The 26,412-nt window shown below is 40.5% G+C and overlaps 1 protein-coding gene across 3 annotated transcripts; it reads right to left on the bottom strand.

Annotated features, from left to right (window-relative positions):
* Nucleotides 1-243: 243 nt before the first annotated feature.
* mfn2 (mitofusin 2) lies at nt 244-26,193 on the bottom strand. 3 transcript variants are annotated; one of them, XM_030056767.1, is made up of 18 exons: nt 25,807-26,193; nt 23,044-23,225; nt 20,881-21,016; nt 20,198-20,360; nt 16,098-16,222; nt 15,715-15,823; nt 15,173-15,280; nt 12,584-12,737; nt 12,159-12,226; nt 10,940-11,061; nt 9,394-9,520; nt 9,020-9,124; nt 7,323-7,425; nt 5,944-6,164; nt 5,470-5,625; nt 4,572-4,768; nt 2,919-3,053; nt 244-2,186 (listed from the first exon to the last, which is right to left on the bottom strand). In XM_030056767.1, exons 2-18 carry the CDS (start codon nt 23,219-23,221, stop codon nt 2,117-2,119), a joined length of 2,277 nt encoding a protein of 758 aa, XP_029912627.1. In that variant the 5' UTR covers nt 23,222-23,225; nt 25,807-26,193; the 3' UTR covers nt 244-2,116. The 3 variants fall into 3 exon arrangements, with proteins under 3 accessions (XP_029912627.1, XP_029912625.1, XP_029912626.1); XM_030056765.1 differs by lacking the exon at nt 25,807-26,193 and adding an exon at nt 25,191-25,758; XM_030056766.1 differs by lacking the exon at nt 25,807-26,193 and having other exon boundaries at nt 244-2,073; nt 2,105-2,186; nt 23,044-23,221.
* Nucleotides 26,194-26,412: the final 219 nt, after the last annotated feature.

Genomic DNA, 26,412 nt, shown 5'->3' with positions numbered 1-26,412 from the left:
ATGCAGGTCTTGGTCCTCTTCCAAAAGAACTGTGCTGCAGTTCATCAGGAGAGAGAACATAATCCGAACCAACAACAGGTAACACCTCCAGATTTTCATGTTTTCTGGGGCTAAAGAGACGGATGTGAAAGCTGGGAGTTGTTTCTTGCAGTGTGATTGACTGACTGAAAACCAAAGCCAAGAGTGAACATGCTGCTGCACCAAATAACACCTGTACAGGAAAATGAATACACGTAGATTTCGTTACCATTATGTCACCTTTATTTATTGATTTATTTTACAAGGATAACTAACAGGACAACAAACTCTGACAGTCACTGCATGCAGGTGTACACGCACAAGCTCGACCCTCCTGATGTGTAACTCAACAGTCGACGTTGTCACTTTACATTTAGGGGGGTAAGGAGTTTTATTAGAAAAAAAGGAAAACAAAAGAAGCCACAAACAAAACAAAAGCAGCAAAAATATAAAGTGCACGTCTTCACTCTGACAGAAGTGTCTCACAGCCATCTTCCAACTTAACTTGGCACAACCCAGCAGATGTATGGCTTTATTTTATCGTCCGATGAGAAACAAAAAGCTGTTTTAACAGCAGAGTTTAGCGGTCAAATACAGACACACACAGTGATGTGGTTTCCACTCTTTTAGCACTACTGAGTTTTTACATTGCCTTCTCATAGGCAAGTGACATGAAATCATACACATCGCCATACACTATATTCTTGAGAAGCCAATTGTGAAATTTAACATAAGCTTATGTATGCCTGGATTTGCCCACTGCTGCATAAATAAGCATGTGTGTGTTTTTTTAATGTAGATTAAATTCACTTATTTGTGGGCCATAATCAACAGATATGGCCAAATGTTAGGTGGCAGCAGTACTGCATATGATAAGCCAAACCAAACTACTCCACACAGAAAAGGAAAAATGGAGTAGTGAAGACATTGAGGCTCTGAGAGGCAATCATGGATATTCAGGCGTTTCAGTTGGTAGTGCTAACATCTCATCATATTAAAAAGGTGTATTGTTCTTTTATTTGTTGCATTTTGTTTGCCAGGATTTGCGGATGCAAATTTTACTCTATTCACAACTATTAGACACAACAATGTTTCATCAAAATAAAACCCTCTACATATGGAGCAGTTAAAACCTAACATCCAGCAAACGAGTCTGTATAAGTCCTTCAGCCTGTTCAGCCTGTGTCACTCCATTATCAACATCTGTAACAACGAAGGAACTACACTCAGAGAAATGTAGAAGTCGGAGAAAATCTTAACAGGTAACATCTAGATCCGATGCCATCAGGACCTGACCGATCTCTGCCCGGTCAGAGTTACATGACTAACCTCACGTCCATCCTCACATCCCTCACAGCCAAATGACAGAACCCTCTGCAACAAGAAAAATCTAGCTAGTGTGTAGGAGTAGTGTGTAAGGACACACTACGATTAATTGGTGTTGATAGTTCAACCTAAGTGCTGCAAAACCATCTGACGGTAAATCGTGTTTTATTTTTAGTCACTTTTTTATGACGACAGAAAAACAAACAATGTGAGCATGACCATGGAATAGCCTATAATCAAAGGCAAGTGCATTCAAAATGGCCGCCGTCTCCAACCTTTTCTGGGACAACCTGATCATGCGGGGTCAGGTCTGACGGCCAACGCTGCTCCAGACTCTGAAGCGCGACTGGATTTTTCACCTAGCCAAACACAGTAGTACACTTGGAGGAATAAATAGCCTTGCATGTCTCTCATGAGATATATTACCCTATATACATATGATATTTTCTTCCATTCCCTCATTATGACTGCCTTAAATTCGGGGTGGCACTTAACCTCTGTGTTCAAAAGGCATGACATTAAATTAAACATACAAAAACAAAGACAGTTCATCTATTCTCTTCATGACAGGTTAAACGTGGCAGAGGGATATTTGGTATCAAATGAATTTCCCCTTTTCTATTTAGAACACCGCTGAGAAGTCGTTCTCCTCAAATGAAGGAAGCAAGAAGTGTTAACTAGAGAGGAAACGGTCGTCTAGTTAAAAGAAACTAGTTATCTGTTGCACTGACAAACGACACTAGGTCTTCACAGGATCTTGTGTCCAGTGGTTTTACCGGCCCTGGTGGAGGTATTGCTGCGTGAACATGTTGAGCTCGCTGTCCAGCCAACCCGCCTTATTCCTGACACGAGGAAACACACACATATAGAGGATATTTAGACACAGAAGTTTTTTTTTTTTTTTTTTTTACAATCAATAAAATAAAGCAGAAAAAATGTTTTTTCTTGACAAGGCAACACTGTATACAGGTATGGAAGTGAAATTTATGCACTTGCTTTCTTCAGAATCCCATTAGTGTCTTGTTTCACACTAAGAATTTCAGAAACTGTTAAGAATCCTGAAATGAGCCTGTGCTTTCTGGAGACTTTTGTACCCCTTGACTTTGTACAGCTCTTTTCTCTCTTTAATGTCACATTCTGGACTGGAATGCAGCTCGAGAATAAATAGACATAATAGAGAAAATATAATGCAAGAAATCACACAACCAAATCGTCCCAAACATCGATCCCCAGCAAAACAAAACAAAACAAACATTTTTTTCTTCTTAAAATTTGGTTTTGGACTGTGTGTTTATAAATGGAGTTTGAGCTCTCAACACCCTATAATGGTCAGAAAAATACTTAGTGCAGCTGTAAAATCAGTGTATGGTTGAGTAGTCACACACACATCAAGCTTGTATGTCAGGCTTTTACTTAATGACAGCACTTTGACTGAGCCTGTAAACACCAAAGTGGATTCCCTCCGCTCCTGCATATTCCTCACTCCACGTGAGCACGTGGAAAATGCTCACACCTCCTCATTTGGCTGCACCACAGTGTCTGTACGGGGGACCTGAGTCCAGCGGGCGTCTTACCTCAGCAGCTTGGCCTTGCTCTGCAGCGAGTCCAGCAGCTCGATCTTGCTGTTCATGTCATTGATCTCATCCTCCAGGTTCTGGCGCGTGACGTCAACCTGCTGGCAGAGCTGGGAGAAGACACCTGCCAGCTCCCTGACAGCCACAAAGAGCAGGCAGAGACACAGCGTTAGAGATAAGCACCCCAACACAGACATCAGTCATGGTTACAGCACTGAGGGAGCACAAAGTACCAGACAGAAATTTACAGAAGGAAGATAAATGCTGAAAAGATATATGAACAGAGACGTTTCAGTAATATCTGACACTGAACATCACAGTGAAAAAGACTTCCTATCCTTAGATCCATGTAGTTTAAATTTATCAGGCCAAGCTTTCAACCTACCAGACTTTCATTAGGGCGTCATAAATCGAACAAATCAAAGTGTGTAATTTTTTCCCACTGTGGATTTGACTGGTTTTCCAGCTTCTTTTTTGCAGTGTTTCCCCATACAAAGGTTCATCTGTGGTGCACCACCACCGTACTGACACGGCCCCCACCAAATAAAAAGTCCATCTAATCCAATCTACATCGGTCGCTAATGATGCACGTTCTGTTCTTGCATTCCCTGCCACGAGAGAGACTCATCTCGTGAGGCTTGGGTGCTCACTCAGGTGCTGCTTGGAAAAACACCGGATACACATGGCTTTCTTTCTTATCCGCTTGTGTGAGACAGACATCACCTGCCAAACAGACAAGGGCGCAGTCTGTCTCCAAAAAATTGTGGCCAGTGGAGATACTGCACTGAGTGGGAAATTACTTTTCCACTGCACTCATTATTTTTCCAGATGCACTCATCTGGCAGAGTAAAATATGAAATTATCGATCACTAAAGTTAATGTCGGTGCTGTGCAACTCAATATGTAAAAACCAGTAGCTTGGACTGACACACCAACCACACTAATGGTAAGTAATTAATCCATAACCCATGATAGGTTGTGATTTACTGAAGTTAAATCACTGCTCCCAGGACATGACAAAAGGTAAACACTGACATTCCAGTGTTTTTGTGTCACTTCCCAATCTCACCACTAGAGGACACTATTGAGCAATAAAGCACTGTGGAGAAAAATCACTTGTGATTTATATTTAAAAGCTCTTACATAAGAGCAGTATGACTAACCACGCCTGGCACATTTGACACTGGCGCTGAGCTACAGGGATTACATTAGGTTTGTAATACATAACCAGCTCGTGATGTGAAACATTAGAGCCAGGGAAGCTGCTAGAAACCAAGACGAGTCCAGATAGGGTGCAGTCCCACCAGAACATTCACACCTAGTAACTCAGTGACGTCTAGTTGATCACCTGCCTTCATCTCTTCTGTGGAGAATACAGTGCCACTAGCAAAAATGGAGAGACTCTGAGCACAGCAAGGTTTCGCTACAGATATTACCATACATCATCAAAATTCATTTGCATACACAGGATTAAGGAAGGTGTGTGAAAAGTCTAAAATTAAAAGTTAAATTTTCACATAAATCCAGCTTTGACTTCCTCTTATTACACAGATAACCCTCATAAATGTCTTTTCATAGGGTGTAAGGGAAGGATGCATGCTGAGTGTATGTATGTGTGTGTGTGTGTGTGTGTGTGTGTGTGTCTGTGCTTACTGCTGGACTTGGTGGCTGCAGTTGGATCCGGTGTAGCTGACGATGAGCTGCAGCTTCTCGCTGGCGTAGTCAACAAACTGCCTCTTGAAGGCTCGCTCCTTGGCCTTGGTGGTCCAGGTGAGCCGCTCGTACACATACAGCAGCCCGTACAGGCCCACCGACAGGGCGATGAGACGCCAGCCCACCGCCTTCCAGATCTGCACACAGGACAAACGCCTCATGACTCGCTGCTCTGGTGCATGCTGGGAAAAGGGTCGGTGCTCACTCCACCATATATGTTGTAATAAATCAGGTTTTGTCATACTTGCATGTTCATTTCATTGGTATATATATTACAGATACATTATAAATCCTGATGAGTTTAGATCAAATGAAACCTTTTTGATAGCAGTGGGTATTCTGGCCCAAGGCAGACAGAACACAAACATTTGTGGGATTATGTAAACATGCTGCCAACACTTCAACACTTAATGAGTAGGAGATAAACAAAAGAGATGGATTACAGGCATGTATGGATTTAGTGACAGATGATATTTACACATTAACAACAGTATTAACTTCTTGCTGAAATACAGATTTACTAAATATAAAATCTGCAATATGTCATAAAAATAGTGTAGGTCTACAGAGTTTCAAAGGGATAGGGAATGATGGACAAATGTGCATCATTTTCACGTTAAATGCATAAGTCCAGTTGTTTTTGTATACTTGTATTCATACATTTCTACTTTATGTGTTGGAATTGTCTTACGTCAACTGTTCTGTCGTGTTTAAATTCTAGTTTACATTTTGGATACTACTATTAATTGGTGCTGCAGTAATGCAGCTTAGCAACAGGGTGCAGAAAAGTTTCACCTGATCTCAAACATGATATTTGTCAATATATTTGTGTTCTTACCACACCGCCGACCACAATGATGCCCATGGACGTGCGGGAGGTAAGGGAGGCGAGGCCAGTCACCATTGAGACCATGAGCTCCTCCTGAGTCATGGCGCCCTGGGGGAATGGAGGCATGCTGCTGCTAACTGGAGTCAGAGCCAAAGGCCGAGGAACCTGCAGGAAAAATACCATGTATTACTGCCAGCTATCACTCAGTATTCCTGCTCTTGCTTTTGCCTTAGTGACAAAAAGTTTGGGGGGAATTTGGCTATTTTTTCCCTCGTACCCAGAGTTAGACACACCATGATGCCTTTTTTATGTCTTTGAATGCAGTTTTAAAGGTTAGGGAATGGCTAGCTTGGCTTGCTAGGCGACTTGCTGAAAATCTATGGGATCAAGGAGCAGCTCTTCTCAAAAGTAAGGAGATAGATCTTTTTTGCTCTCCTAAGATGCAAGACTCACTAAAACGCAGCACGTCCTTGAAGGGGTTACCTGGTCATTGTAGCCCATGAGGGCCCGCCGGGTATTCTTGGGCCCCAGGAAGCGGTTGACCAACATAGTCCAGCCCAAGGAGAAGTGGAAGCTAATGTCCTCCTGGAAGTCGCTGCAGAGCTTGTCGCAGGCCAGGTCGTAGCTGAGGCTGAAGCACTGGCGAGGCACCAGCTTGTCTACCTGCTCTCTGACTGCGCCGGGCAGCAGCGGCTTCAGACCCTCTGGATGGACAGACAGAGATCAAAGAGCTAAGCACATGCAGTAGTGTTGGCTAGGGAAGAGAGAAAGATTTACATGGTATTCAAACATTTTCACTGAATCAGAAACCACTAGTGGCTCCTTCTGCACAACTCATAACACAGCAGTGGGACACTTTTCATGAGGCTGGTTCTGAATGTTGGGCCACTCTACTACAGTTTCGTCATATTTTACATTGCAACAAACCATTTCACAAATCATGCGGGGGTACTAAAGATTTCACAACAAATTACCAAAATACAAATGTGATATTTTGCTTTAACACCCACCATATAATGTTCTGCTTCTGCAGGCAACAAAGCTGTTACCATTCATAAACCACAGAACTGATACTGGCAGTGTAAAGCAAACATTTCCCAGGGACTATTTTCCAGTGGAGAGACCGTGTCACTCTGCCCAATTTCAAGTTAACAAAACACAAGAGTACTGCTGCTTTTAGGAAAACTAATGTGGACGACTTTATTACGGTGATGGAATACTTTTGTTAAAAAAAAGTTTGAAGTCTCCGAAAGTTCATTACAATATTGTGGTGAAATGAATCGAAGTCAATGGCTGGGTAAAAGGTAGGAAAATTATATCAGAGTTCTAAAATAAAAATGTTTGCTTTGGGAAAAGATTAGCAGAAATGTCAAGTGTATACATTTTGTAGATATGCTAAACATTCAAAATCACTGGTCCTTTAACTACATTAAAACCTAACAGTTGCAGCAAATTATTATTTGCTGTTTTTTTCCAAATATATTGCAGAATGACTCTAGAAATAGACAATGGGAAGTAAGACAGAGGAAGGAAGAAAAGAAACAAAAAATATACATGCAACTGCAAATGAAAGAAATTCTATATAAAATTACCCCTGAAATAATTGTGCCTCAAAATACATTTGTTACGTGAATGTAAACTGTAGCTCCTCCACCGTGGAAGAAGAAACAGTACAACAGCTATTTTTGTACTCGTGCTGACAGCAAACTGTTCTGGTCATGAATGAATCGGGTGGTACGTGACACTCATCTTTGTCCCATTGCGTAACGTGAACATGCTCCTGTTCAGTCTGGACAGTGTGTGTATGTGGACATTTGGGTCAGATGTAATCATGTCATCAATGTGGATGGGACGTTTATTACCGATCATCTCAGTCTGGGTGGCCTGCAGAGCAGTGGTGATGGCGCTGGAGCATCTCTCTGACATGTTCCTGCCAAGACCCTCCTCTACATGCCGGTGGAGCTCCTAGGAAAACAACCACAACAGAACAGCAGTCAACAAAATGTTTACTTAACTAAAAAGCATTCACCTTATAGTGACATCTCCAGTATTACTGCTTCAGAAGCACCACAGACCATATGAATAAAACAAGTAAGAGCTGCCTACACCCAACAATTTCAACATTAGAACATGTTAGAAAGTAATGTATGAATGAGAGGCATACATATAGAGAATTATGAGAGGGTCTGCAAAACAACAGCAGAATAATATCCTGAGACAAAGATGCAATGGGGAAAAAAATGCATTTGGGACAGACAAATGCTTCCTGCGGGACACCTCTGGGATGAAAGGGGGATTTTCTGTTTTTTTTTTTTTTTATCGTTTTCACTTGCTTATCCCTTAATCTTTTTGTTTTTGATGAAAAACTAGAATAAATATATTTGTTTGAAACAGAAATTTGTTTACTTTTTCAACAACAATATAATATAGATATTAGAGAGGGAATTATGCCCTGTTTACCTTCCTAACACTACTTCTAACTAATAGCTTATTGTAAATACTTAACACTGCTGTCAAGATTTTTTTTTCATTGAAGCAAATATTTAAATAAAAATGCAATGATTTATTTCTTGATCATTTCAAAAGTATTTTTATGCTGATAACCACAAAGACAACATTTGAGATTTTTGAGTGTTTACATTCACTTCGGCATGGTTAAAATTGTTTTTTGAGACGGTGGTAAAAAAGTTAGTCTGGAGCCCTGACAATGCACATAATACACAAAACCAAATTCCTCACTTTTTCTGTTAGAGTATAAAAAACATCATTGAAAAAGCCCATTTATTGGCAAAATGTGGAGCTTTAGTCAGGTTTGAGATCACCAAAAGTAATTACAACTTGGGCTTGGCTCAAGTGAGCACAAACGCTTTGTTCAGCATTTTCAGACCACTATATACTGAATATCTTAGCAGAAGGCTTAGCTCAGATTGGCACTTTTGGCCTGTTTCTGTTGCTAAAATGAGATTACAGGGTTGAACAAGTACAAGCCTGAATCAATCCGGGCTGCTCTTACATAACACATCAAACAGAGCATGCTGTGTTGGGCATTATACAGATTCGATGGGCCAATAGGAATCCAGGAATGAGTATGAGTGTTGAGTGCACATAAACAGTAGTTTAGCAAAGATGTGGTGGGATGGACGGCATTCCTGACTGGTCTTGTTGGAGGCAGGAAGGGTACGGTCTGCACAGACAGTGGAGGTGCACACAAAGAAAGGCACCACATTCACATCTAGCATGGCAGTTTTATCTCAGGGATTCAGATTTTACTGTGATAGAGATGTGATTCATCACTGAAATCAACTGCAGAGAGACCTAAACATCAAAGTAGTCGTGATGAAAGCACAGTGTGGCTGCAACAGAGCCTCCATCGACATAACATCAAAAACATGCATGACGTAAGGGCTTATATACTTAGTCTGTTGTGAACTCTGCCTTCTGGATGTTATTCTTTGTCGTTTGTGATAACAGCAAACAGAAAGTATTGAATGGGGGATATTTTTTGGATATGCATATTGTTGAGTCCTGAGATCCCATTAGAGTGTTTGTTCAAACTCACATTTTTGTAGACCTTGAGCACCACCTGTGAGGGGTGGAAGTCCAGGTGGAAGTCATCCACCAGCACGTGGAGCCTCCTGATCTCTTCTGCCATGGCGTTGGACACCTAAACACGACCACACAAGCCTGGATGAAAACTCCTTCCTGTTTAATCACATTGTTTCCTCTTGATTACAACCTCTCTCCCCCTCTTTATTAGAACCTAGCTCAACTACAACAAGCAACTAATCACTAGTGATGGTAAGCTTTTCAGGGGCCAGTCTCACAAAGCAAGTTCCACATCGTCATTGCATTATTTGGCCACATGAAAGTAAGTCCAGTTGAACCTGTAGATACCCTGGAGTAAAAGGTTTTATGTTTTATGTCAGGGGTCACCTGTCTCTCCACTTCCTCAGTGATCTTCTTGATCTTGGCTTTGCAGTCCATGGTCAACAGGTCCAACTGCTTGTCGATGAACTCCATGCGGTCCTGACGGTCCTCCCTGGTTTCTAGGCAGTGGATCCTAAACACAGAGACACAAATATATAAATGACTGAAAATGATTGTCAGTTTCTACAACAACTGCTTAGACTTTTATACACAATGGACTGTCCCTGTGCTGAAATACAACCAGCTGGTGAATCACACCACTTATACAACGGAAAGGTGCCAACAAATCGCTTTTCAGTTTACTGCACTAGGCAAGTTAATCTGAACATACATTTGTCTTTGTCAACAAATGTTTTAACTGGAGTTTCTCAACTTGTTGAGGACAACATTTATATAGAATAATTTGAAAACTATAATCTGTTTGTACTGGTCTAAATGGGAGATGTTTCTCCTTTTTGCATTTGTGTACTCTATTGGTTCTGTTTCATGTGATCAAGTTTCAAAGCAAAACCATAATTTATTGACTAAAGAGATGTGGACAAGTCTTTCACTGGTGAAACATCTGCAGAAAAATACGTTCTTCTAAGGCAGAGGTTAAAAATGGAGAGGGTGCTTTTTTTCTTGCCAAAGTTGACTCTTCCTCAGCATTGACAGGTTTGTCTACCTGTCAAGATCAGTGCTGTCACTTGCCTCTCCACTGTTTTTTGTACCTTGCAGGCATCTCAAAATTCCACTCATTCTTTTTGGTAAAAGCAACGATTTACGAGTGCGATGTCACGTCACCCTACATAGCTAAGCACAGATTTTATTTCTAAAATATTTAAAAGATTAGAGTATCAACTACATTAAAGTGAAATTAAATCCACAATAATGTACTAACACTGCTAAAAACAGCTATTGGTCAGAGACTTGTCATTTCTCTGCCTGTTTTGCGCATTTTTCTGATTCCCATGAACAACTGGCCAAACAGACAACACAAGTAACCTCAAGATTTATCTTGAGCAGCTAATATGGAGCAGGAAAAAAAAAATCAGTCATCTAAAACATCATGTTTTCATGTCAGTCACATCAAAGAGAGAGGACTTCTCTCTGGAGCTCCCAGTTTTTAACCAACTCCATCATAATAATCCATAATCCATCATAAATGAGGCAGCCAGGACGCAAGAGACCAGAATGCAATGCAGCTTTAATGCATGCTGTGTTTTGATGGAATGTCTCACTTTCTCTATTAGAAAAACTCTCACACTCCCCTATACCTGTGACAGCTGACTAAAACAAGTTCAACACGTTTTCTGAGGGTTGTCCAAAGGCATTCTGGGAAGTATGTTTTATCACTAACCAGAAGAAGTAGATGTGGCACGCTGAGAGGTGGATACACCAGAAAAGTAAATCACAACATTTCAATACAAAAAGAACTCCTGGAATGTGCTGAGCACACAGACTGATGAAGTAAAACAGTTTGAGAATATCGGAGTGTTTTCCTTTAAATGTTATCACCTTTGCTGTAAATCTTTTGTTCACATACATAAGATTTACAGCAGCAAAAGCTCACCTCTGCTCCTGGGCAGCTACGTGCACAGAGTCCATGATGAGGCGCAGGGCTTCAGATATCTGCTTGGCCCTCACAGTGTGCTGCTCAAATTTGGTCTTCACCGCAGACTGGGAGATGCATTCCTACACATAACGTCAGAACACACACCATCAAACCAGGCATTAAATTCAGACATGGCAAATTTACTGGCAGTAAGGATGGGCATGATTGATCAAATAATCCACTACTCATAAAGGAACTTAAATCGACACAGTTTTTGACATGGTTTACTTAGTTAATTTTACACAAAAGATAATATACAGTAAATACTCCATTAGTCACTAAAATGCATGGGTAAAGGCTCCCTTGTTCACATAATTATTGCTAATGCACGGTGTGAGTGATGCAGTCAGTTGCGTAGAAACTGATTTGTATGCCAGAGACACTGAAATTATCTGAACGACAACAAGTATCCCCAAGTGAGGCCCTAGAGGCTGCACGAGCAACGGAGAAACCCCATTTTGAAAATATAATCGCATTTTTAAGTTGCACTACAAACGTATCAACCAGGTATGGCTGTTAATAACTAAATATTTAACACCCATTTTAGAAAAAAAAGAGATACCTGAAAAAAACAATGCTGTGATGTGAGGATCTTCAGTAAAGTTATTAACTTAAAGTGACAGGATTGCTAACACCGTAAAATGCATTATCTTTAGCCCAAGTCTGGACTGTGAAAGAACTAAACTTTGTAGGAGTCAGTCAAGTTAACCTGAACAAAACTGTTTTTCCACTTCATTAGGGGACTGACTAGCCAGCGGGGCAACTGAACAAAGCAAGCTATGTTCATGTTTATATGCAAGTAACAGCCATTACTATCACTGGCCTCTCCTGGAGAAGTTAGTGTGGAAATCATGTGTTCACAACATAACAGTGATGGTTCACCAGCCAGATGCTTCAGTCAGCTAGCTTACAAGCTGATATTATCTGAAAGTCCCCTTCCAGCCATTGATTAAACCCCTAAAAACCATCCCTGTTCATCAATAGTACAAATTTAAATGTTTTTTTCCCCATGAGAAAACATCCCTTTATACCTTATAAACAGCTTAGTTATGACTAAACACCTTGCAATAACTAAATATGCACAGATCTATGAATCTGCAAATAGTCCCTGCACACCAGCTCATAACTTGTATCATATTTTCTGATCTATCTGTATAAAAAAGAAAGAGCACCTTACCTCAAACCGCCTCTCAAAGTTCTGGAACTCAAACATTCTGGCCTGAAATCCTTCTGCGAGGGCACCGCCTACAACAGGACAACAATTTCTCATACACTGTGACAGAGCGAGCGCGTGTCTGCTTCAGGGTTAGAACAATATTTCGGGCTGATATAGGCCTGTTAATCAGTGTCAACTGTATCAAATTTTCTTGGCAAGTTTTACAGAAGAAATAACAGATGTGTAGAATATGAAAGCAACACAAATAGATTTGGATATATGTGCAGTTCGAGCAATGCCTTTCGAGAATAACTCAAATATCTAAAACCAAATATCGACTAATGGTAACTTCAGTCTAACACTACTGGTATTAATCATCAAAATCCATACAGGTTTATCCCTAGTGTAGCCTGTATATGTGTGTGTGTTTTTGCCTCTATCCACACCTGCTTCAGGCATGCCCTGGGCCTTCTGCACACGAGCCTGGAGGACCTCCTTGGCGGAGACAAAGAAGATGCGGTCGCCGGCCTGGGCTCGGTCCACCACACCCAGCTCATCCACCAGGAAGCTGCTGCAGCGGTCCATGTGCTGCCTGCGGACCTAAGACACCGACAACAGACTTAATCCCTGGAACATGAACTAACTCAAATTACTGACACTGAAAAATAAATAAATAAATAAATAAATAAATAATAAATACATCCACACTGAGAAAATGTAATATTTTTTTTACATTTTATTTAATTATGAATGAATATTAATTCATTTTATTACTGTAATTTATGGTATCAATTAATTTATTTAATTCATTGGATTTTATTTTATTAAGTTTATTTTATTATTATTATTTTATTAAGTTTATTTTAGGTACATGGTTGGATGGTTGGATGACTGAAACATTGATTTAATAAAATTGCAGTTTAATTTGGTGAATGTGTGGGGATTTTGTTTTTATTTTCTTCAAGATACTTAAGGGGCATTACACCGCAAACCACAACCTGAAAATGTCTTTGGAGAGTGTCACTTGTCTGATGATGTCTGAACACTATCAACTAATGGGTCAGGCATACAAGGAGGTTCCCCAAGTCAGAACACTCTGGGTGTTTGGGGCTAAATACTGTCACTATCCCTTTACTTCAGCAGAGAGTAAAAAAAGGCCTGAGGGAGGAAGCTGCCCAATAAAACAAAGTCACTAATTCACCTCCAACTACAGTGGAAGGGACAAGTGAGGAGGAGAATACAAATCCAACTGCAAAGAAGCAGAGAAACCTGTCCAATTAGCTTTCCGGTCTGAACAGTTTCTTTGTCAAATTTCTTTGAAATCCAGAGTCTGGCACTGGCACTGAGTTAGACTTACCTCAAAGACCCCAAGACTGAGAGGGGTGCCCAGTGGGAGAAAACTGAGGAGAGATTTCAAATGCTTGATCCACTAACAAAAAAGTGTGTTTGCAAAAAGGGGGAAGACGTGAGACAAATTCTGTCCTAAAAGGGGAACTGTTTTATGTTCATTAATGATGGTCCACGGTCATAAATATAACACATAAAATATATGGTTTCAATCAAAAACTGGGTAGGAAATACAATCTCATTTTTTGCTATTTGATTTCTGTTAATATATTTTGTTTTACTCATTAGATTCAAGGTGTGTTCATTTTTTTGTCATTAATGAAATGCAATGAATTCGTGTAAAGTCAATTAATTGGTTATCAGCTTTTTATCTCTTCAAAATACTCGCTCCTGCATGCCTGGAGTGGCACAGATCAACGCTAAATATACGCATGCTCACATGTCCAGTCTGTACACCATGCATAGCTTCACTGAGGTTAATCCTGTACTGTACGCTCACAAACGCTCAGACACACCCACTCCCTATCCGTGCCAACAAATACACAACTCAGCTGACTGAGGTGCTCTGTCCTAACAACCTACTAAACATGAAAATGAAATTAACTGTGGACCTTTGAGAATAGAACAGACAGCAGGCCTATGCAGCTGGGAAAATGTACCAGAAAACTGGTACGTGCAGAGGGTCCATTTTTAATGTCTGGAAACTAAACTTTAGGGTTATGTTTGACTGTTTCTAACACCTCCTGTTGAAGTGATATTTTAAGACTTTATCAGAATGTGCGGAGGCCATGTGAAGCAGAAGGTCAACCCCAGTTCAAGTCCACTAGGCCAGACAAAGTGAAGTTCAGGGTAATGCCGGTTAAGCAGTTTACCCGGCTACCTAATCTACTGCTGCTGCTGAGTCAACACCAAGCTGATACTGTATTACAGCTCAATGCTCTGGACACGCTCTCTCTCCCTAGAATTGTGCCAATTTTGTTCTCACAGTAAAAATCAGTGCATGTGCAAGTATGCCAGATTCTGTTTTATTAATGACATTATTCTCCTGGGCATGAGTGTTGTATGATCGAAATGCTGTTTAGAGGCATTTCCATACCAAAACAAATTCAATTCTCTGGAAAAAACTTTCTACCTGGATTTTTTGGTATATAAATGGTAAAAGTTAAAGACTCTGAAATTGAGCACAAAACATAGCTTAGCAGAAACATCAGCACTGGCCCTCAAAAACAAACATAAGTAGAGCTGAAAGAAGAAAAGAGAGACAGATACCTATCTATCCTCTATTCCTTTGTTTTTCCTGAGAGAGAGACAACAAGACTGTGTGTTTGTAGAGATTATATGTCCTGTTATTCTTTTATTTTGAAAGAGAAAGATGTGTCTCCTTGTTTTTAACTGTGCATGCAACCAGACTTTCTCTAGTCACGCCACATGATTGGCTATTTGTGCATCAGTCATGGAATATAATTACTATTATGGTGAAATGTATCAAAAATTTTATTGAACATTTTTTATATTTATAGTGAGAATAAAAATAGATTGTGATAGTTATTGTTGCTTTATTGCCCTGCCCTATGCACAAATGGAAATCAGCTACAGGATAGCAACAAACTACAACCTCACACTAGCATGGCTGTTTTATAATTAAACATTTGAGTGTTTGTGTTCTGTCAAAGTGAAAGGTAACCTACCTCCTCCATGTACTCAGGCTCTGAGGCCGAGGCGTCCCAGCGGTTGTTCAAGATGAAGATATTGGGACTGGAGAGACGCTCGTTGACCTTGTGGAAGAATGACTTCTCCTGTAGAGAGATGCAGTTTTTCATTGGTTATAAAATCAACCAACAACAAACAATAAAACATGACTAAGTTCTGCAAAGTTCTACTGATATGACCGCTGCTACTTTCTAACGATGTAATCCTGTGGCTTTCAATCCCAAACATCAAGACCCTCATCTGAGACATAAATCGAACCCTAATAACTGGAATGAAAACCATAAGAGCTCTGGGACCCTGAGACTATGACTGAAAACCACTTCTGTCATACATAACTTTCCATACTTTCATCCATAAATTTCTACTTGATATGTTCTAGGGCTACAGCTGTCAATTCCATGGTTATACATTTTGTCAGCAGCAAAAGTCTGCAAACACGCAGCTTTCCAAAACAATAAACAGTGGATTGTGGATAAGCTTCATTGTACTGACTAAATCAGCAGAGACGCTCATATCTCACCGTCTGCATCAGCGTTGACTCTGAGTTTGCCACCAGAACAAACACATCAGCATCCAGGCAAAACTTGTCAATCCAGCTGTCCAGCTCTGTGGTCACGTCAATTCCTGGGCTGTGGAGGAAAATTTTACCTTTAAATTTGTTGATAGCAAAACTACCCAGGTCAAGTCAAAATTGACATGTATCATTTTTTGCAAAAGAAAATCAAAAATGGAAGCAAAGATTTTTTTTCGGTAAATTGCAATTCCTCTGTGAAATATAAATGGTTTCTTTCCGCATCCATTTTTTAATGATTTTGCAATACTTTTACATAATTATGAACAGAGGTAGTACAACAGGCCGTGCATATATTAGAGTGTGTAGAAGTGTAAGTATCTCTATCTGACCTGTCGACCAGGACCAGATCATCTCTTAGCAGAGCACACTTGGCTTTGGGCCACATCACACACACTAAGCTGCCGGCATCCAGGTCCTCATCCTGGTGAAGAGCATGGGCGAGTTGGTTCACCGTCTGCAAGGTGGAGAGAGGGGACACAACAGGTGAGGTACTTATGGCACTAGCTGGGTTCAAATAAAACACTTTGATTGCAAATAAAACTAAAAGTGAAAAGGCTATGTCCCCTAGACATTAAGACCGCCTGGTGCAATTAACTTATTAACATAGCAAGCAAATCCTCTCCCTCTGTATGTCCTGTTCTAGCTAATCAAGTACCCACCAATTCTTATCTGTCTCAAAGCTGTTTTGATTTAACTGGCTTAAATTAGCTAAAAGCGCTTCCTAAGGCTTCCTCTTAGTAAGCACTAAAGACGTAGTTTCTGTGTTCCAGTGGTTCACTGTGGTTAACACTGTAACAGGGTGAGTTGACATGACAAATTTTAGCCAGGTGTCTAAAGCTAAGGACAATAACCACTTGCCTGACACTGATTATAACCTGAGAGACACCTTTTATTTTATGAGGAATTTTAGTAGGGCTGTACCCAATTCATAATTTCCGGAGGTGACTCACAGTCAGCCTTTCAATACCACAAATTGACTCAGGCTTCAGCACTGGCCTCCGTAATTCTGCAGTCGATTAATTTAATTAATTGCACATCTACCAGTTCTAAAAGGATATGAAAAATTAATATTTTTTACATTCCCTATTTCAATATATTCCCAATGCACTGTCATATTGCAATGCCCAGTAACTTAAAAAAAAAAAAAAAAATCTTTGATGCCACCACCTGAGTTGCCTGCAAGGTTTAAGACTGATGATTCAACTTGTTGACTTTCAGAGGGCAGCCCTAGATTTGCTGTATTTATTTTAAATATTTACATATTCAGGAAGCTAGATTAGTACCTTTAATGCAACCTTATTTTCATTTCATTTTTTGCAACATTTTTTGCTTGACAGTTGACAGAAAAACCTAACTGCTGAGGATGGCTAGTCCAACAATTTCATGGTGTAGTGCTCCCAACAAGTTAACAGGCTGGAGTCAGCATGGGACACAGTAACAAAACGAAGTACAGCATATGCATGCATCCTATATAAATAACTATATTAGTTTGGGAACCTATGTTGTGACCAATTTTGACACTGTGATTACCCACAACAAAAGGCTTCCCATGTGGACTTTGACAGGGATTGACTCTTTATCAGAAAAACTTGGCAAACAAAATGAACAGCGCTTTATGGTGCATGCAGCAAACACATGTCTGAGCTATGATGCAACTTGCTCCCTTGAACTGGATTCAAAACAGGGCCTTAATCTCTGAAAGTCAGTTTTTAAATGACTGATTGACGTAGGAACAGATTACCAGCAACAACTGGACTGAACCAAGCCCTCCAAATGCTGCTTATCTGTGACATAACAAAACAAGCACTGGTATTATATGGGACCTGTCAAAACCCTGCACATCTGACTAAGTATTTTCCTACTGAATGAACTTGGGTTTAATTGTTAGCTTGATTCCCATGAGTATTCAGAGGATGTGACCTATTCTAAGTTCACTCCCAACATGGGGGGTTTGGCTTAGAAAAAAAGGTCTCTGTCCATCCCATAATGACAAAAACAGGATCTGCAGCGTCTTGTGTTCAAGCCCCTATGTACGAACTGAGCTTTGATGTACGAGGAAAAAGGATAAGAGGTCTGTCATTGGGATTATATACTGGGCTGTTCCCATTTTAGATGGTTCACTGGATTAGACATACTTTATCTCCAATGAAAGCAATGAGAGGTTCTGGCATCACAAAGCCACTCGTTTCTACACTGATCACAGCCAAACTCATACCCTGTCTTTACATTAACAGCTTACATATCTGTCACCAAGTGAGTTTAAAACACATCATTCTGTTCAATAAAGGAAAAGTTTCAATCTCGATTGAACATAAAACTTTGTCCATTTTACCTGATGACTGGTCAGGACAGGATAGGGAGACAGAATAATTCCTTTCTAAGTCAATAAAACATTTATAAGATTTATAAGAATGTCAGTACAGGTGGAGAAACCCCTATTCCTTTATGTCACTATAGAGATATACTATATTTAATGGTGTCAGGCTTAACAGGGAGGAAAATTACCACAAAAAAAGCTTTAGATTAGATTATGCAGAAACTGAAAGTTTTACACTACATTTTTGAACCATCATGTTTCTTTCCTTAACCTGATATCTCATTAGGTTGCACCTCTGAAAGACCTTTCTCCACTTTATGTTCCAACCCAACATCCTGTTACATCAGGATGTGTGTCAATTTAAGAAGGTAAGGCGCTGTTTCATGGGGACTTAAAAGCCCTTTTTCATAGTTTCACTCCGAGTAGTTGCTGCCTCTTGCCTCTGTATGGCAACACTGGTCTGTAGGGGGTCCTGAGGGACGGCCAACCCTAATTTCAAACTGGCCTGTTCAGAAATTCAGAAACTGAACTGTATTAACAACCACAGGGTAAAGGGACAGCTCGTCATTTTTGGTTTAAACTGTTCAGCAGCTTACAAACTGAACAGTGGAAGCAAACAATAAAGAGTAGCTAAGCTAAGAGCTCAGAATAATGTGTGTCTGCCCACCTCTGCTGCAGTATCCAAAGTATTACTAGGTCAAGATGAAGTCACACACTTGAGGCCCAAATAGACCCTTTTCACAGCAGCCATTCTGACATCAAATAGCAGGCAAACACAGGGGTTATTAATGACAATAATTAAAGGGCTGTTCCATTTAAGTGTAGAAAAGCCTGTCCAGTGAAACAGCATGAACAGCAGCAGGCCCCGGCTATATTAGACATAAATAGAACACAACCTTAATGTTATTAGTACCACCTGTGTTTACTCTGCTGCTCGTGTCAAAATGGCTGCTGCGAAAAGCGTCTACTGGTGTCCTTTGTGTTTATCCAGAAACATTAAAATACCACAAACTGAAGCCACTGATCACAAATGAGACTAGAAAGCAGTGCCACTTTGCTCCTGTTGCTATGTTTAAAGCTTGGCTCTTCAAATGCATGCTTGTCTGTGCGTTTGTCTGTGTGTTTGTCAGTGTGTTGAAGACTCCCAGGTCAAATAGTGTAGTATGAGAAGTGGGTCATCATATGTAGAGCACACATGAGGCTGTAAAAATACCACATTCCCACCATACCACGGTGCTTGAAAACTGAGAGTTACCAATCACAGCTGTAACACCTTGGTTCTGTTGTATTCTATTTCACTCCTCTTACAAGTGAATGCTACCATGGGATGAATATTACTATGCAAATTTAAATAATCAGTATTAACAAATGTGTTCTTCTCAATCCTTACATGTCTTTACAATCGAGGGTGTCAGTGAACTGTATCAAACCTCTGTTGCTGTTTGGAGTGACTGCCTGATGAAGAGCCCGTCATGGATTGAAATGCTGTATTTTTATTCTATATAATTGATGGAGAAATCTGTGGAAAACATAAGGAGCGCATACAGTGTTGCGAGTCTTTCTACTTAACCCTACGGAACCCTACGGATCATCCTTTGATGGACTCAGCACCTGGGAATAGTTGTGCGTGCGTATCATCTGTTTGCTTCCGCACTATAGCCACGACATTTGACCTTGGCATGGCAGAAAAAACACTCCAAGTTAAATGAAGACCAGAATGGTAAGTAGACTAGCTCTACCCACGTAGTTGACCCACAGCCCAGACTTAGAAGAGAAAGCATGGCTGACAGACATGAGGATAATCCCTCCCTTAAATGAGCATGCCAAGAGGACAACAGCCCCACTGTGCATTAAGCCGACTTATCTTTTGGAAATAAACTACTTCAATAGCTGTAATTAGAATAGGCAAATCTATTTTTTTCCTGGCCGTACTGTTTCAAAGTAGTAAACTGTAAGAACTGATGTTTGTCACTGCTATTAAGAGGGGAACAACACTCGCATAACTCTTACACTACTAGAATTCATCAATGGGTGATGTTCAAAGCATCTCAGGAGTTATGTTCATGATGCAATGCTGTAATTTATTTTGTGCATCTGCTTTTTCCTGCTGACCTTGATGCTCTTCCTCTCCTCGGAGCCCTCAGTGAGGAGGAAGGCCTCGTTGCCATCGGTTCCCTCCACCCTTAGGAAGCAGTTGGTGGTGTGTCCAATACCCGAAGGCAGCACCTTGTCACACAGCATGGCGTTGATCACAGAGCTCTTCCCGTTGCTCGTCCTGAAGGAAGCAGAGCATTTCCAGCAAGCCTGTCAGCAGTGGCCTCGGCCATTTAACCTGCAGTCTTTTCACATGTTGGCACTCTATTTGTTCAGTATTTCTCTAATTTCAAGATATTTTAAGACCTTTTCAATAGCACTTGGAATTCAATGCGAGATGACTTTAAATACCAAAATAAAGAGACAAGCTGGGAAAACCAGGTTATTTTTCACTGAAACATTTTACAGGTGCATCACAGCATTTGAAATAAATCTGAAGCAAAAAAATTACTTTGGTAACCTTTAACTTACATACATGCAAATCTCTGCCCTGGTAAGTTTATATCTTTAAAAGGTTCTGATCCTTTTTGGCAGTAAAAGTTCAAACATTTAGCGCTCCACTGGTCATTAACTATACCCAAAATATATTTAGAAAGCAGGGGAATCTCTGGGCCCTTGAGAAGCTCAAAGGATTATGTTTTTCATTTGGTTGGCCCTTGTGATTAAGACAAACTGTAGTGTGAGCAAAGACGGGGTCATACCTCCCAAAGAAGACCACCTTCATGTGTCTGCGAGCGAGCACCTCTCCAATCCCGGCCACCTTGGCGAGGTAACCTCGAACCTCCTGGACCTGCTCCTCTGTGGTGACTGGGTCCAGCTCTTCATTCTTGTGAGTGTCTGATAGGTAGACGGCAACAGAGCAAGTCACACAATGAAACCAGGTAGGACTGAATTATCACTCATATGTAGTAGTAGCAGCAGTATATTGTTTGCAGCTACCAACATATAGCTTGAATTTTAAAAAATGCCCAAATAGAGTCTCTCAGGAGATGGTCGGTACTGGACTTGCAACACTCAAACAATTTAGTTTCCTCAAAACCCATGTACATTGCTAAGAAGTTAATGATAAAGCCTTTTCTTCGATTCTTGACTAAAGCAACTGTTCCATTCATTGTCTTCAACAAATACAAACACTGCTATCACATTCCGAGTGTGGGAATACTGTAGTGACATAGGGAACATCCACTTCTAGGTCCAATATGTACTATTCTCTCTTGTATGGAAAGAACATCACAAGCTCTGTTTAAAAAAATCTGACAGTTCAATGCTGTCTTGCTCATTAGTGAATCTACACACATCGCAGAACCAAACTGAAGGCCTTTAACAAATCATGAGAATACACTCTTCTCAATTCAACTCAACATACACCCAACACAACTTGGACAAACTATATCTGCAGTGTTTTAAATATTAGTAAGCAGTGTGAACCAATTCTAGAAGTTAAGTTTATATTTAAGTGCTGCTTGGTGGGTCATATTAACACAGATTTTTCATTTTGGCAGAACATACACTTTTCAGCACCCAGCTACAATAATGTCCCAGATATCGGAGTTTTCCACCAGCACATTTAAGCACCTGCAGTCTCTTTAAGCCAAAGTGCATAACAATAAGGTTATGTTTAAAAAAAAAAAAAAAAAAAAAAACAGGCACGATGTTCACTGATGGATTATCTATCTCAAGCAAGTTTCAAGTTGCTGAAAGTTTATATTTTGCATCATTATAAAATATTTGGAACAGAATGGTTGCTTAGACAGAAGGAAAAGCCATTAAAAAAAATAATAATAATAAAGTATGATATACCGTAATTTCCGGACTATAAGCCGCTACTTTTTTCACACGCTTTAAACCCTGCGGCTTAAACAACGATGCGGCTACTCTATAGATTTTTACGGGCTAACGGCCTCCAGGGGGCGCTCTAGCAGGAAGCGCAAGAGCAAGACAGACAGGTGGAAGAGATGATGCGCCGAGGAAGACGCTAGTTTGATTGTGTTTTGAACAGTCATTTTGCGCATCATGCACACCATAGATGCACACACCCTCATCATGGAAAACACACGAAGAAATTCATATGTTGCAGCTTTTAAGTTGCGTGATGAAGAGGACAGCACAAGCACAAATTCGCCTCGAGACGAAAGTGACATTGAGAGCGACAACGAAAGAGAGACTGAGAAAGTCTGTGAAGAAGTCATTCTGAGGCTATTCAATTCCGACACTGAAGAAGAGGACTTCAGTGGTTTTAGTGCGCAGGAGGAAGATGAAGATAGCGATCAATGACTTTTCTGGTAGGCAAAAGGCCTACGGCTGGTAGGCTGGTTATTTTTTTAACCAGCCAGGTTATTTTTTTAACCAGCCGTGTTACTGCCGTTTTACTGTCGCTGTACTGCCGTGTTACAGGCGCTGCTCGGAAAAAAGCATTTATTTAAGTAAAAATTTAAAAAAAATCTTTCTGTGTACCATCTTTCTGTGTAAATATCTCATGTTACAACGTGGACACCTGCGGCTTATAAAGAGGTGCGGCCTATATATGTACAAATTCTTTTTTCTTTTTAAATTTAGTTGGTGCGGCTTATATTCAGGTGCGCTCAATAGTCCGGAAATTACGGTACTTTGGAAAATGGTCAGTAATGTAAAGTATGTCTGCAGTGTAGCACATGGACTAAAACATGAATAGAAATTTTCCTTTACAAAGATATAGATAAGGCATTTGTATGAGGTGCTCAAAGGTTTCTACAGTCACCTAGGCTAGTATAAAGCTACACAACACAACAGTTTGGTATGACATTCTTTCCATTCAAGAGTGACAAGATCTCATCACAGCTGAGCCAATTTAGGAACCAACTCTAAAGAAGAGAAAGAAAGGCCACCTTCTAGAAAGGACGAGCTCTCCTTGATGTACGCTCCCAGCTGTTCGAAGATACCGTTGATCTTCTTCTTGGCTGTGACAAAGTGCTTGAGCGGCGACGCGTTCACCTCCGCCATTAGTCTCTTATCCTTCTTGCCGTGGATTACGTTGGTGTTGGGTCGTGGGAAAACTAGAGACATGGCACTGGGAAAAACAGAAAGACCAAAAAAGACATTTTCATCTACAAAACCAAATGCAAGCACAATCTGAAGAAGCAGTGCTGAATTCCAATTCAAAGAGCCAAAGTGAGGAGAGAGTACAAAGTTCAAAGTAGGAGTAGTATAAATAAAATATTAAAGTTAATTGCCTCCACCTTGGCAGCGATACTTGCAATGACTTCACAAAAACGAGGCACCAGCCTAGTAACTACAGACAGAGAAATCCAAGATATGAGGACTAGAAAATGTTGAAAAAGGGTATGTACGAAATTTTAACGCTCTAAAAGGCTGACCTTTAACTCAAAACTGCTGTTAAGTTGGTGCATGGAGTAGCAGTCAGCTGTCAAGTGTAAAATGCTGATTTGCCACTAAGTGAGGTGTGAAAGCAAGCCTACAGCTGGACAATACACATTCACAAGCCCACAGATGATGTTTCCAGATCCCTGTTCAACAAGAGCCTACCAGGCTGAACCAAGGCTTACAGAGAATATAAGGAAGGGTTTATTTGTGCAGTGAATGTGCATTTTTTTGTGCATCTGCTTTTTAACTCTATTAGCCTCTATTTTCCATTTTTATTAGCCATAATCTAATATCCACTACAATTAGACCTGCTATTAGTCTCTAGATAACACATCTTTGAGAAAAAAATGTACATTAATATCAGTGGCATGCTAGGTCATGGGAACATGGACTTAAAAAGTGACGGATGTAACTGTACAACCACAATTATGATGCAAAAAGCTTCACCATCCAAAAGGATAGTGAAGCTAATGAAGCTATGCTGGCTTCTTGACTGGCAGCCTAGGTTTCAACTACAGGTGTGTGGCTACATGTATTACTCCACGTCTTTCCAACACCAATACAAAGTGTGGAGATACGTGCAGCGATCCTCCACTCCCTGCCAAGTGACAGCCAAGCAAAGAATCCGTGGCTTTGAAGTGCTGAGTGTCAAGTGTCGCTCCAACATGAGTTACTCTGAGGCCAGAGGGTTCACACACCATCAAAACCAATGCTAGCATTAACACTACTGGGTGGAAAATGCTGTGGTACAGGACCGCGGTTCGACTTAAAGTGTTAAAATGCAAGTTCTTGTTTGTTTGTTTTTTTTAATAGATATTGTATCAGTGTGTTATACTAAGTGGTCACTGCTGTGGTGTTTCTTTTTTTTTTATTTTCTCTTCATCTTTAGGGTGCAATGCAATCTTCACATGTCTACAAATCTACCAAAAAAAAAAAAAATAATAAAATAAAAAATCAATAAATCAACATGCAATCAAACAAACAAGTATTCCTGTCCTGTTTAAAACAAAACAAAACAAAACAAAAAAAAACACTACAGCCTCAAGATTTTGGCAAGTTATTTTTAGCAAACATCACAGTGTCTTCCAAAGGAGCATTTGCCTCCTGTTTCTACTCAGATCAAATAAAAGCTTCAGGCAGTTTACTCCCAATATGTTCCACTCTCATATGTAAAGAAACAGCCAGGCTGAAGTCCATTTAGTATCTGGGAATTTTATGTTGTCTTTTTTACAGGCAATTCAACAGCTTGAAGAGCATGACATTTGCTGAATTATTAAGTCTCACTGTTAGAGATTTCAACGACTGGTATGGCTGGTTGGGTGTTTTTGGGTGTTTGCACCAGTGTAGGGCGAAAAGGAGCGATAAGGACTTTAAAAAGTTACCATTTTATAGAGATTATATGCTGTTTGGTGAATAACCTGTATGCCGAATTCACCAGAACACACTAACAATGCATAAAATATCTTTAGCCATAGTGTATCAGGTATGTTCATTTGCTGATTATCAATACATTATTTTTCCATTTTTTAACAGGACTTTGGTGTGACGCTCTCTCCACGGGCGACGCTGCTTCATGAGGAATATGGTAGCTCACACCCCCTTATGTTTAGCAAGTCAATGACAGATTATATGGTTTATTAAAGAAGCTTACCTTGACTTATTGGGACACTCTTCAAGAAAACTGTGATTACTCTATGAACAGGAGCAAAATTACTTCACTAGCAAAATCCCGCCACGGCCATTTCCAACCGACTTTAGCCGTGACCTTTCACACAATTTTCGGAGGTTACAACGCAAAACTACAAAAATAATATTTCGTCCTTTTCAAAAGATTACAATTTCACAAATAGCGTGTATTACAAACCGATAGGCGACCGACAAAGAGTCCGGACGGTTGGTAAATTAGGAGAAAAAAGACGTTACATTAAGAAGCAGGCACATATTCCCAATATGTGTGACGCCTGGAGCGAAGGGCACGCAGTCTCAAAATGACACCCCCGCTGGCTAGCAACCGTGTCCAAATGTCAGATCCCAGCCCGTCACGCAAATCTCTACAGTCCTAGCCAAGCTGCTCGCTCGCCAACACGAACGCTAGTCGTCAGTCAAATGACACCCAAAGCCATTGTGTAATCGGTTAGATAAAATCCCCGCATGACAAGGCTGACACTGGACAGGTCCGGGCTACACGGCTAGCTGCTCACTAGCCTCCCACTGGCTGCTTCCTGTTAGCTGCTTGACTCGCCACCGTCCTCGGCTTCATGACTTACCGTGGATTTGGGGGCTGGGGGCGTTATAAACAATCCTCTTGCATCTTGGTCCTTCAGATTTTGGAATGACTCTATGCTTTAAGCTCAATGTTTACTTGATGTCAGCAACGCTACCTATGCTAAGTGAAGGGGGCGTTTATCGCACATCATAAGGCACTAGCTAGCTATGCTACCGTTTAGGGCGACCAAGCGTCTTGTTTACGTTCACTTTATGATACTGGCAGTGACAGCTGGACAGGGAATAAACACACACGTTTGTAGTTTTCCACGCTGGTTGTGTTCGCTGGTTTTGCCAGGCAGCGGAAAGCTGTTTTAGCACAAAGCGATGTAACTCTGTTGTTTCTGACTGTGGCTGCTAGCGCGAGGTGTGTCTGCCCTCCTAGCCGGCGTAAATAGTCGCATATCGCCACCTAGTGGACTGGAGTGCGCATCGATATGACTTTTATTGCTATCCTATTTGCAGTATTATTTTAGATACAGTATAGTTTTGTATTTTTCATTTGTTTTTTCTTTCTCAGATTCAGTTTAGTTTCAGTTAGTTTTCAGTGTGAGATTGCTCATTTCAGTTAATTTTTATCGTTTAAAAATGTTTGTAAATACTTTGTG

This window comes from Myripristis murdjan, chromosome 7 (assembly GCF_902150065.1).
Source record: "Myripristis murdjan chromosome 7, fMyrMur1.1, whole genome shotgun sequence".
In the NCBI taxonomy this organism is placed as follows: domain Eukaryota; kingdom Metazoa; phylum Chordata; class Actinopteri; order Holocentriformes; family Holocentridae; genus Myripristis; species Myripristis murdjan.
Note: the sequence above shows the minus strand (reverse complement) of the source record. Positions and strands in the feature narration are given on the sequence as shown.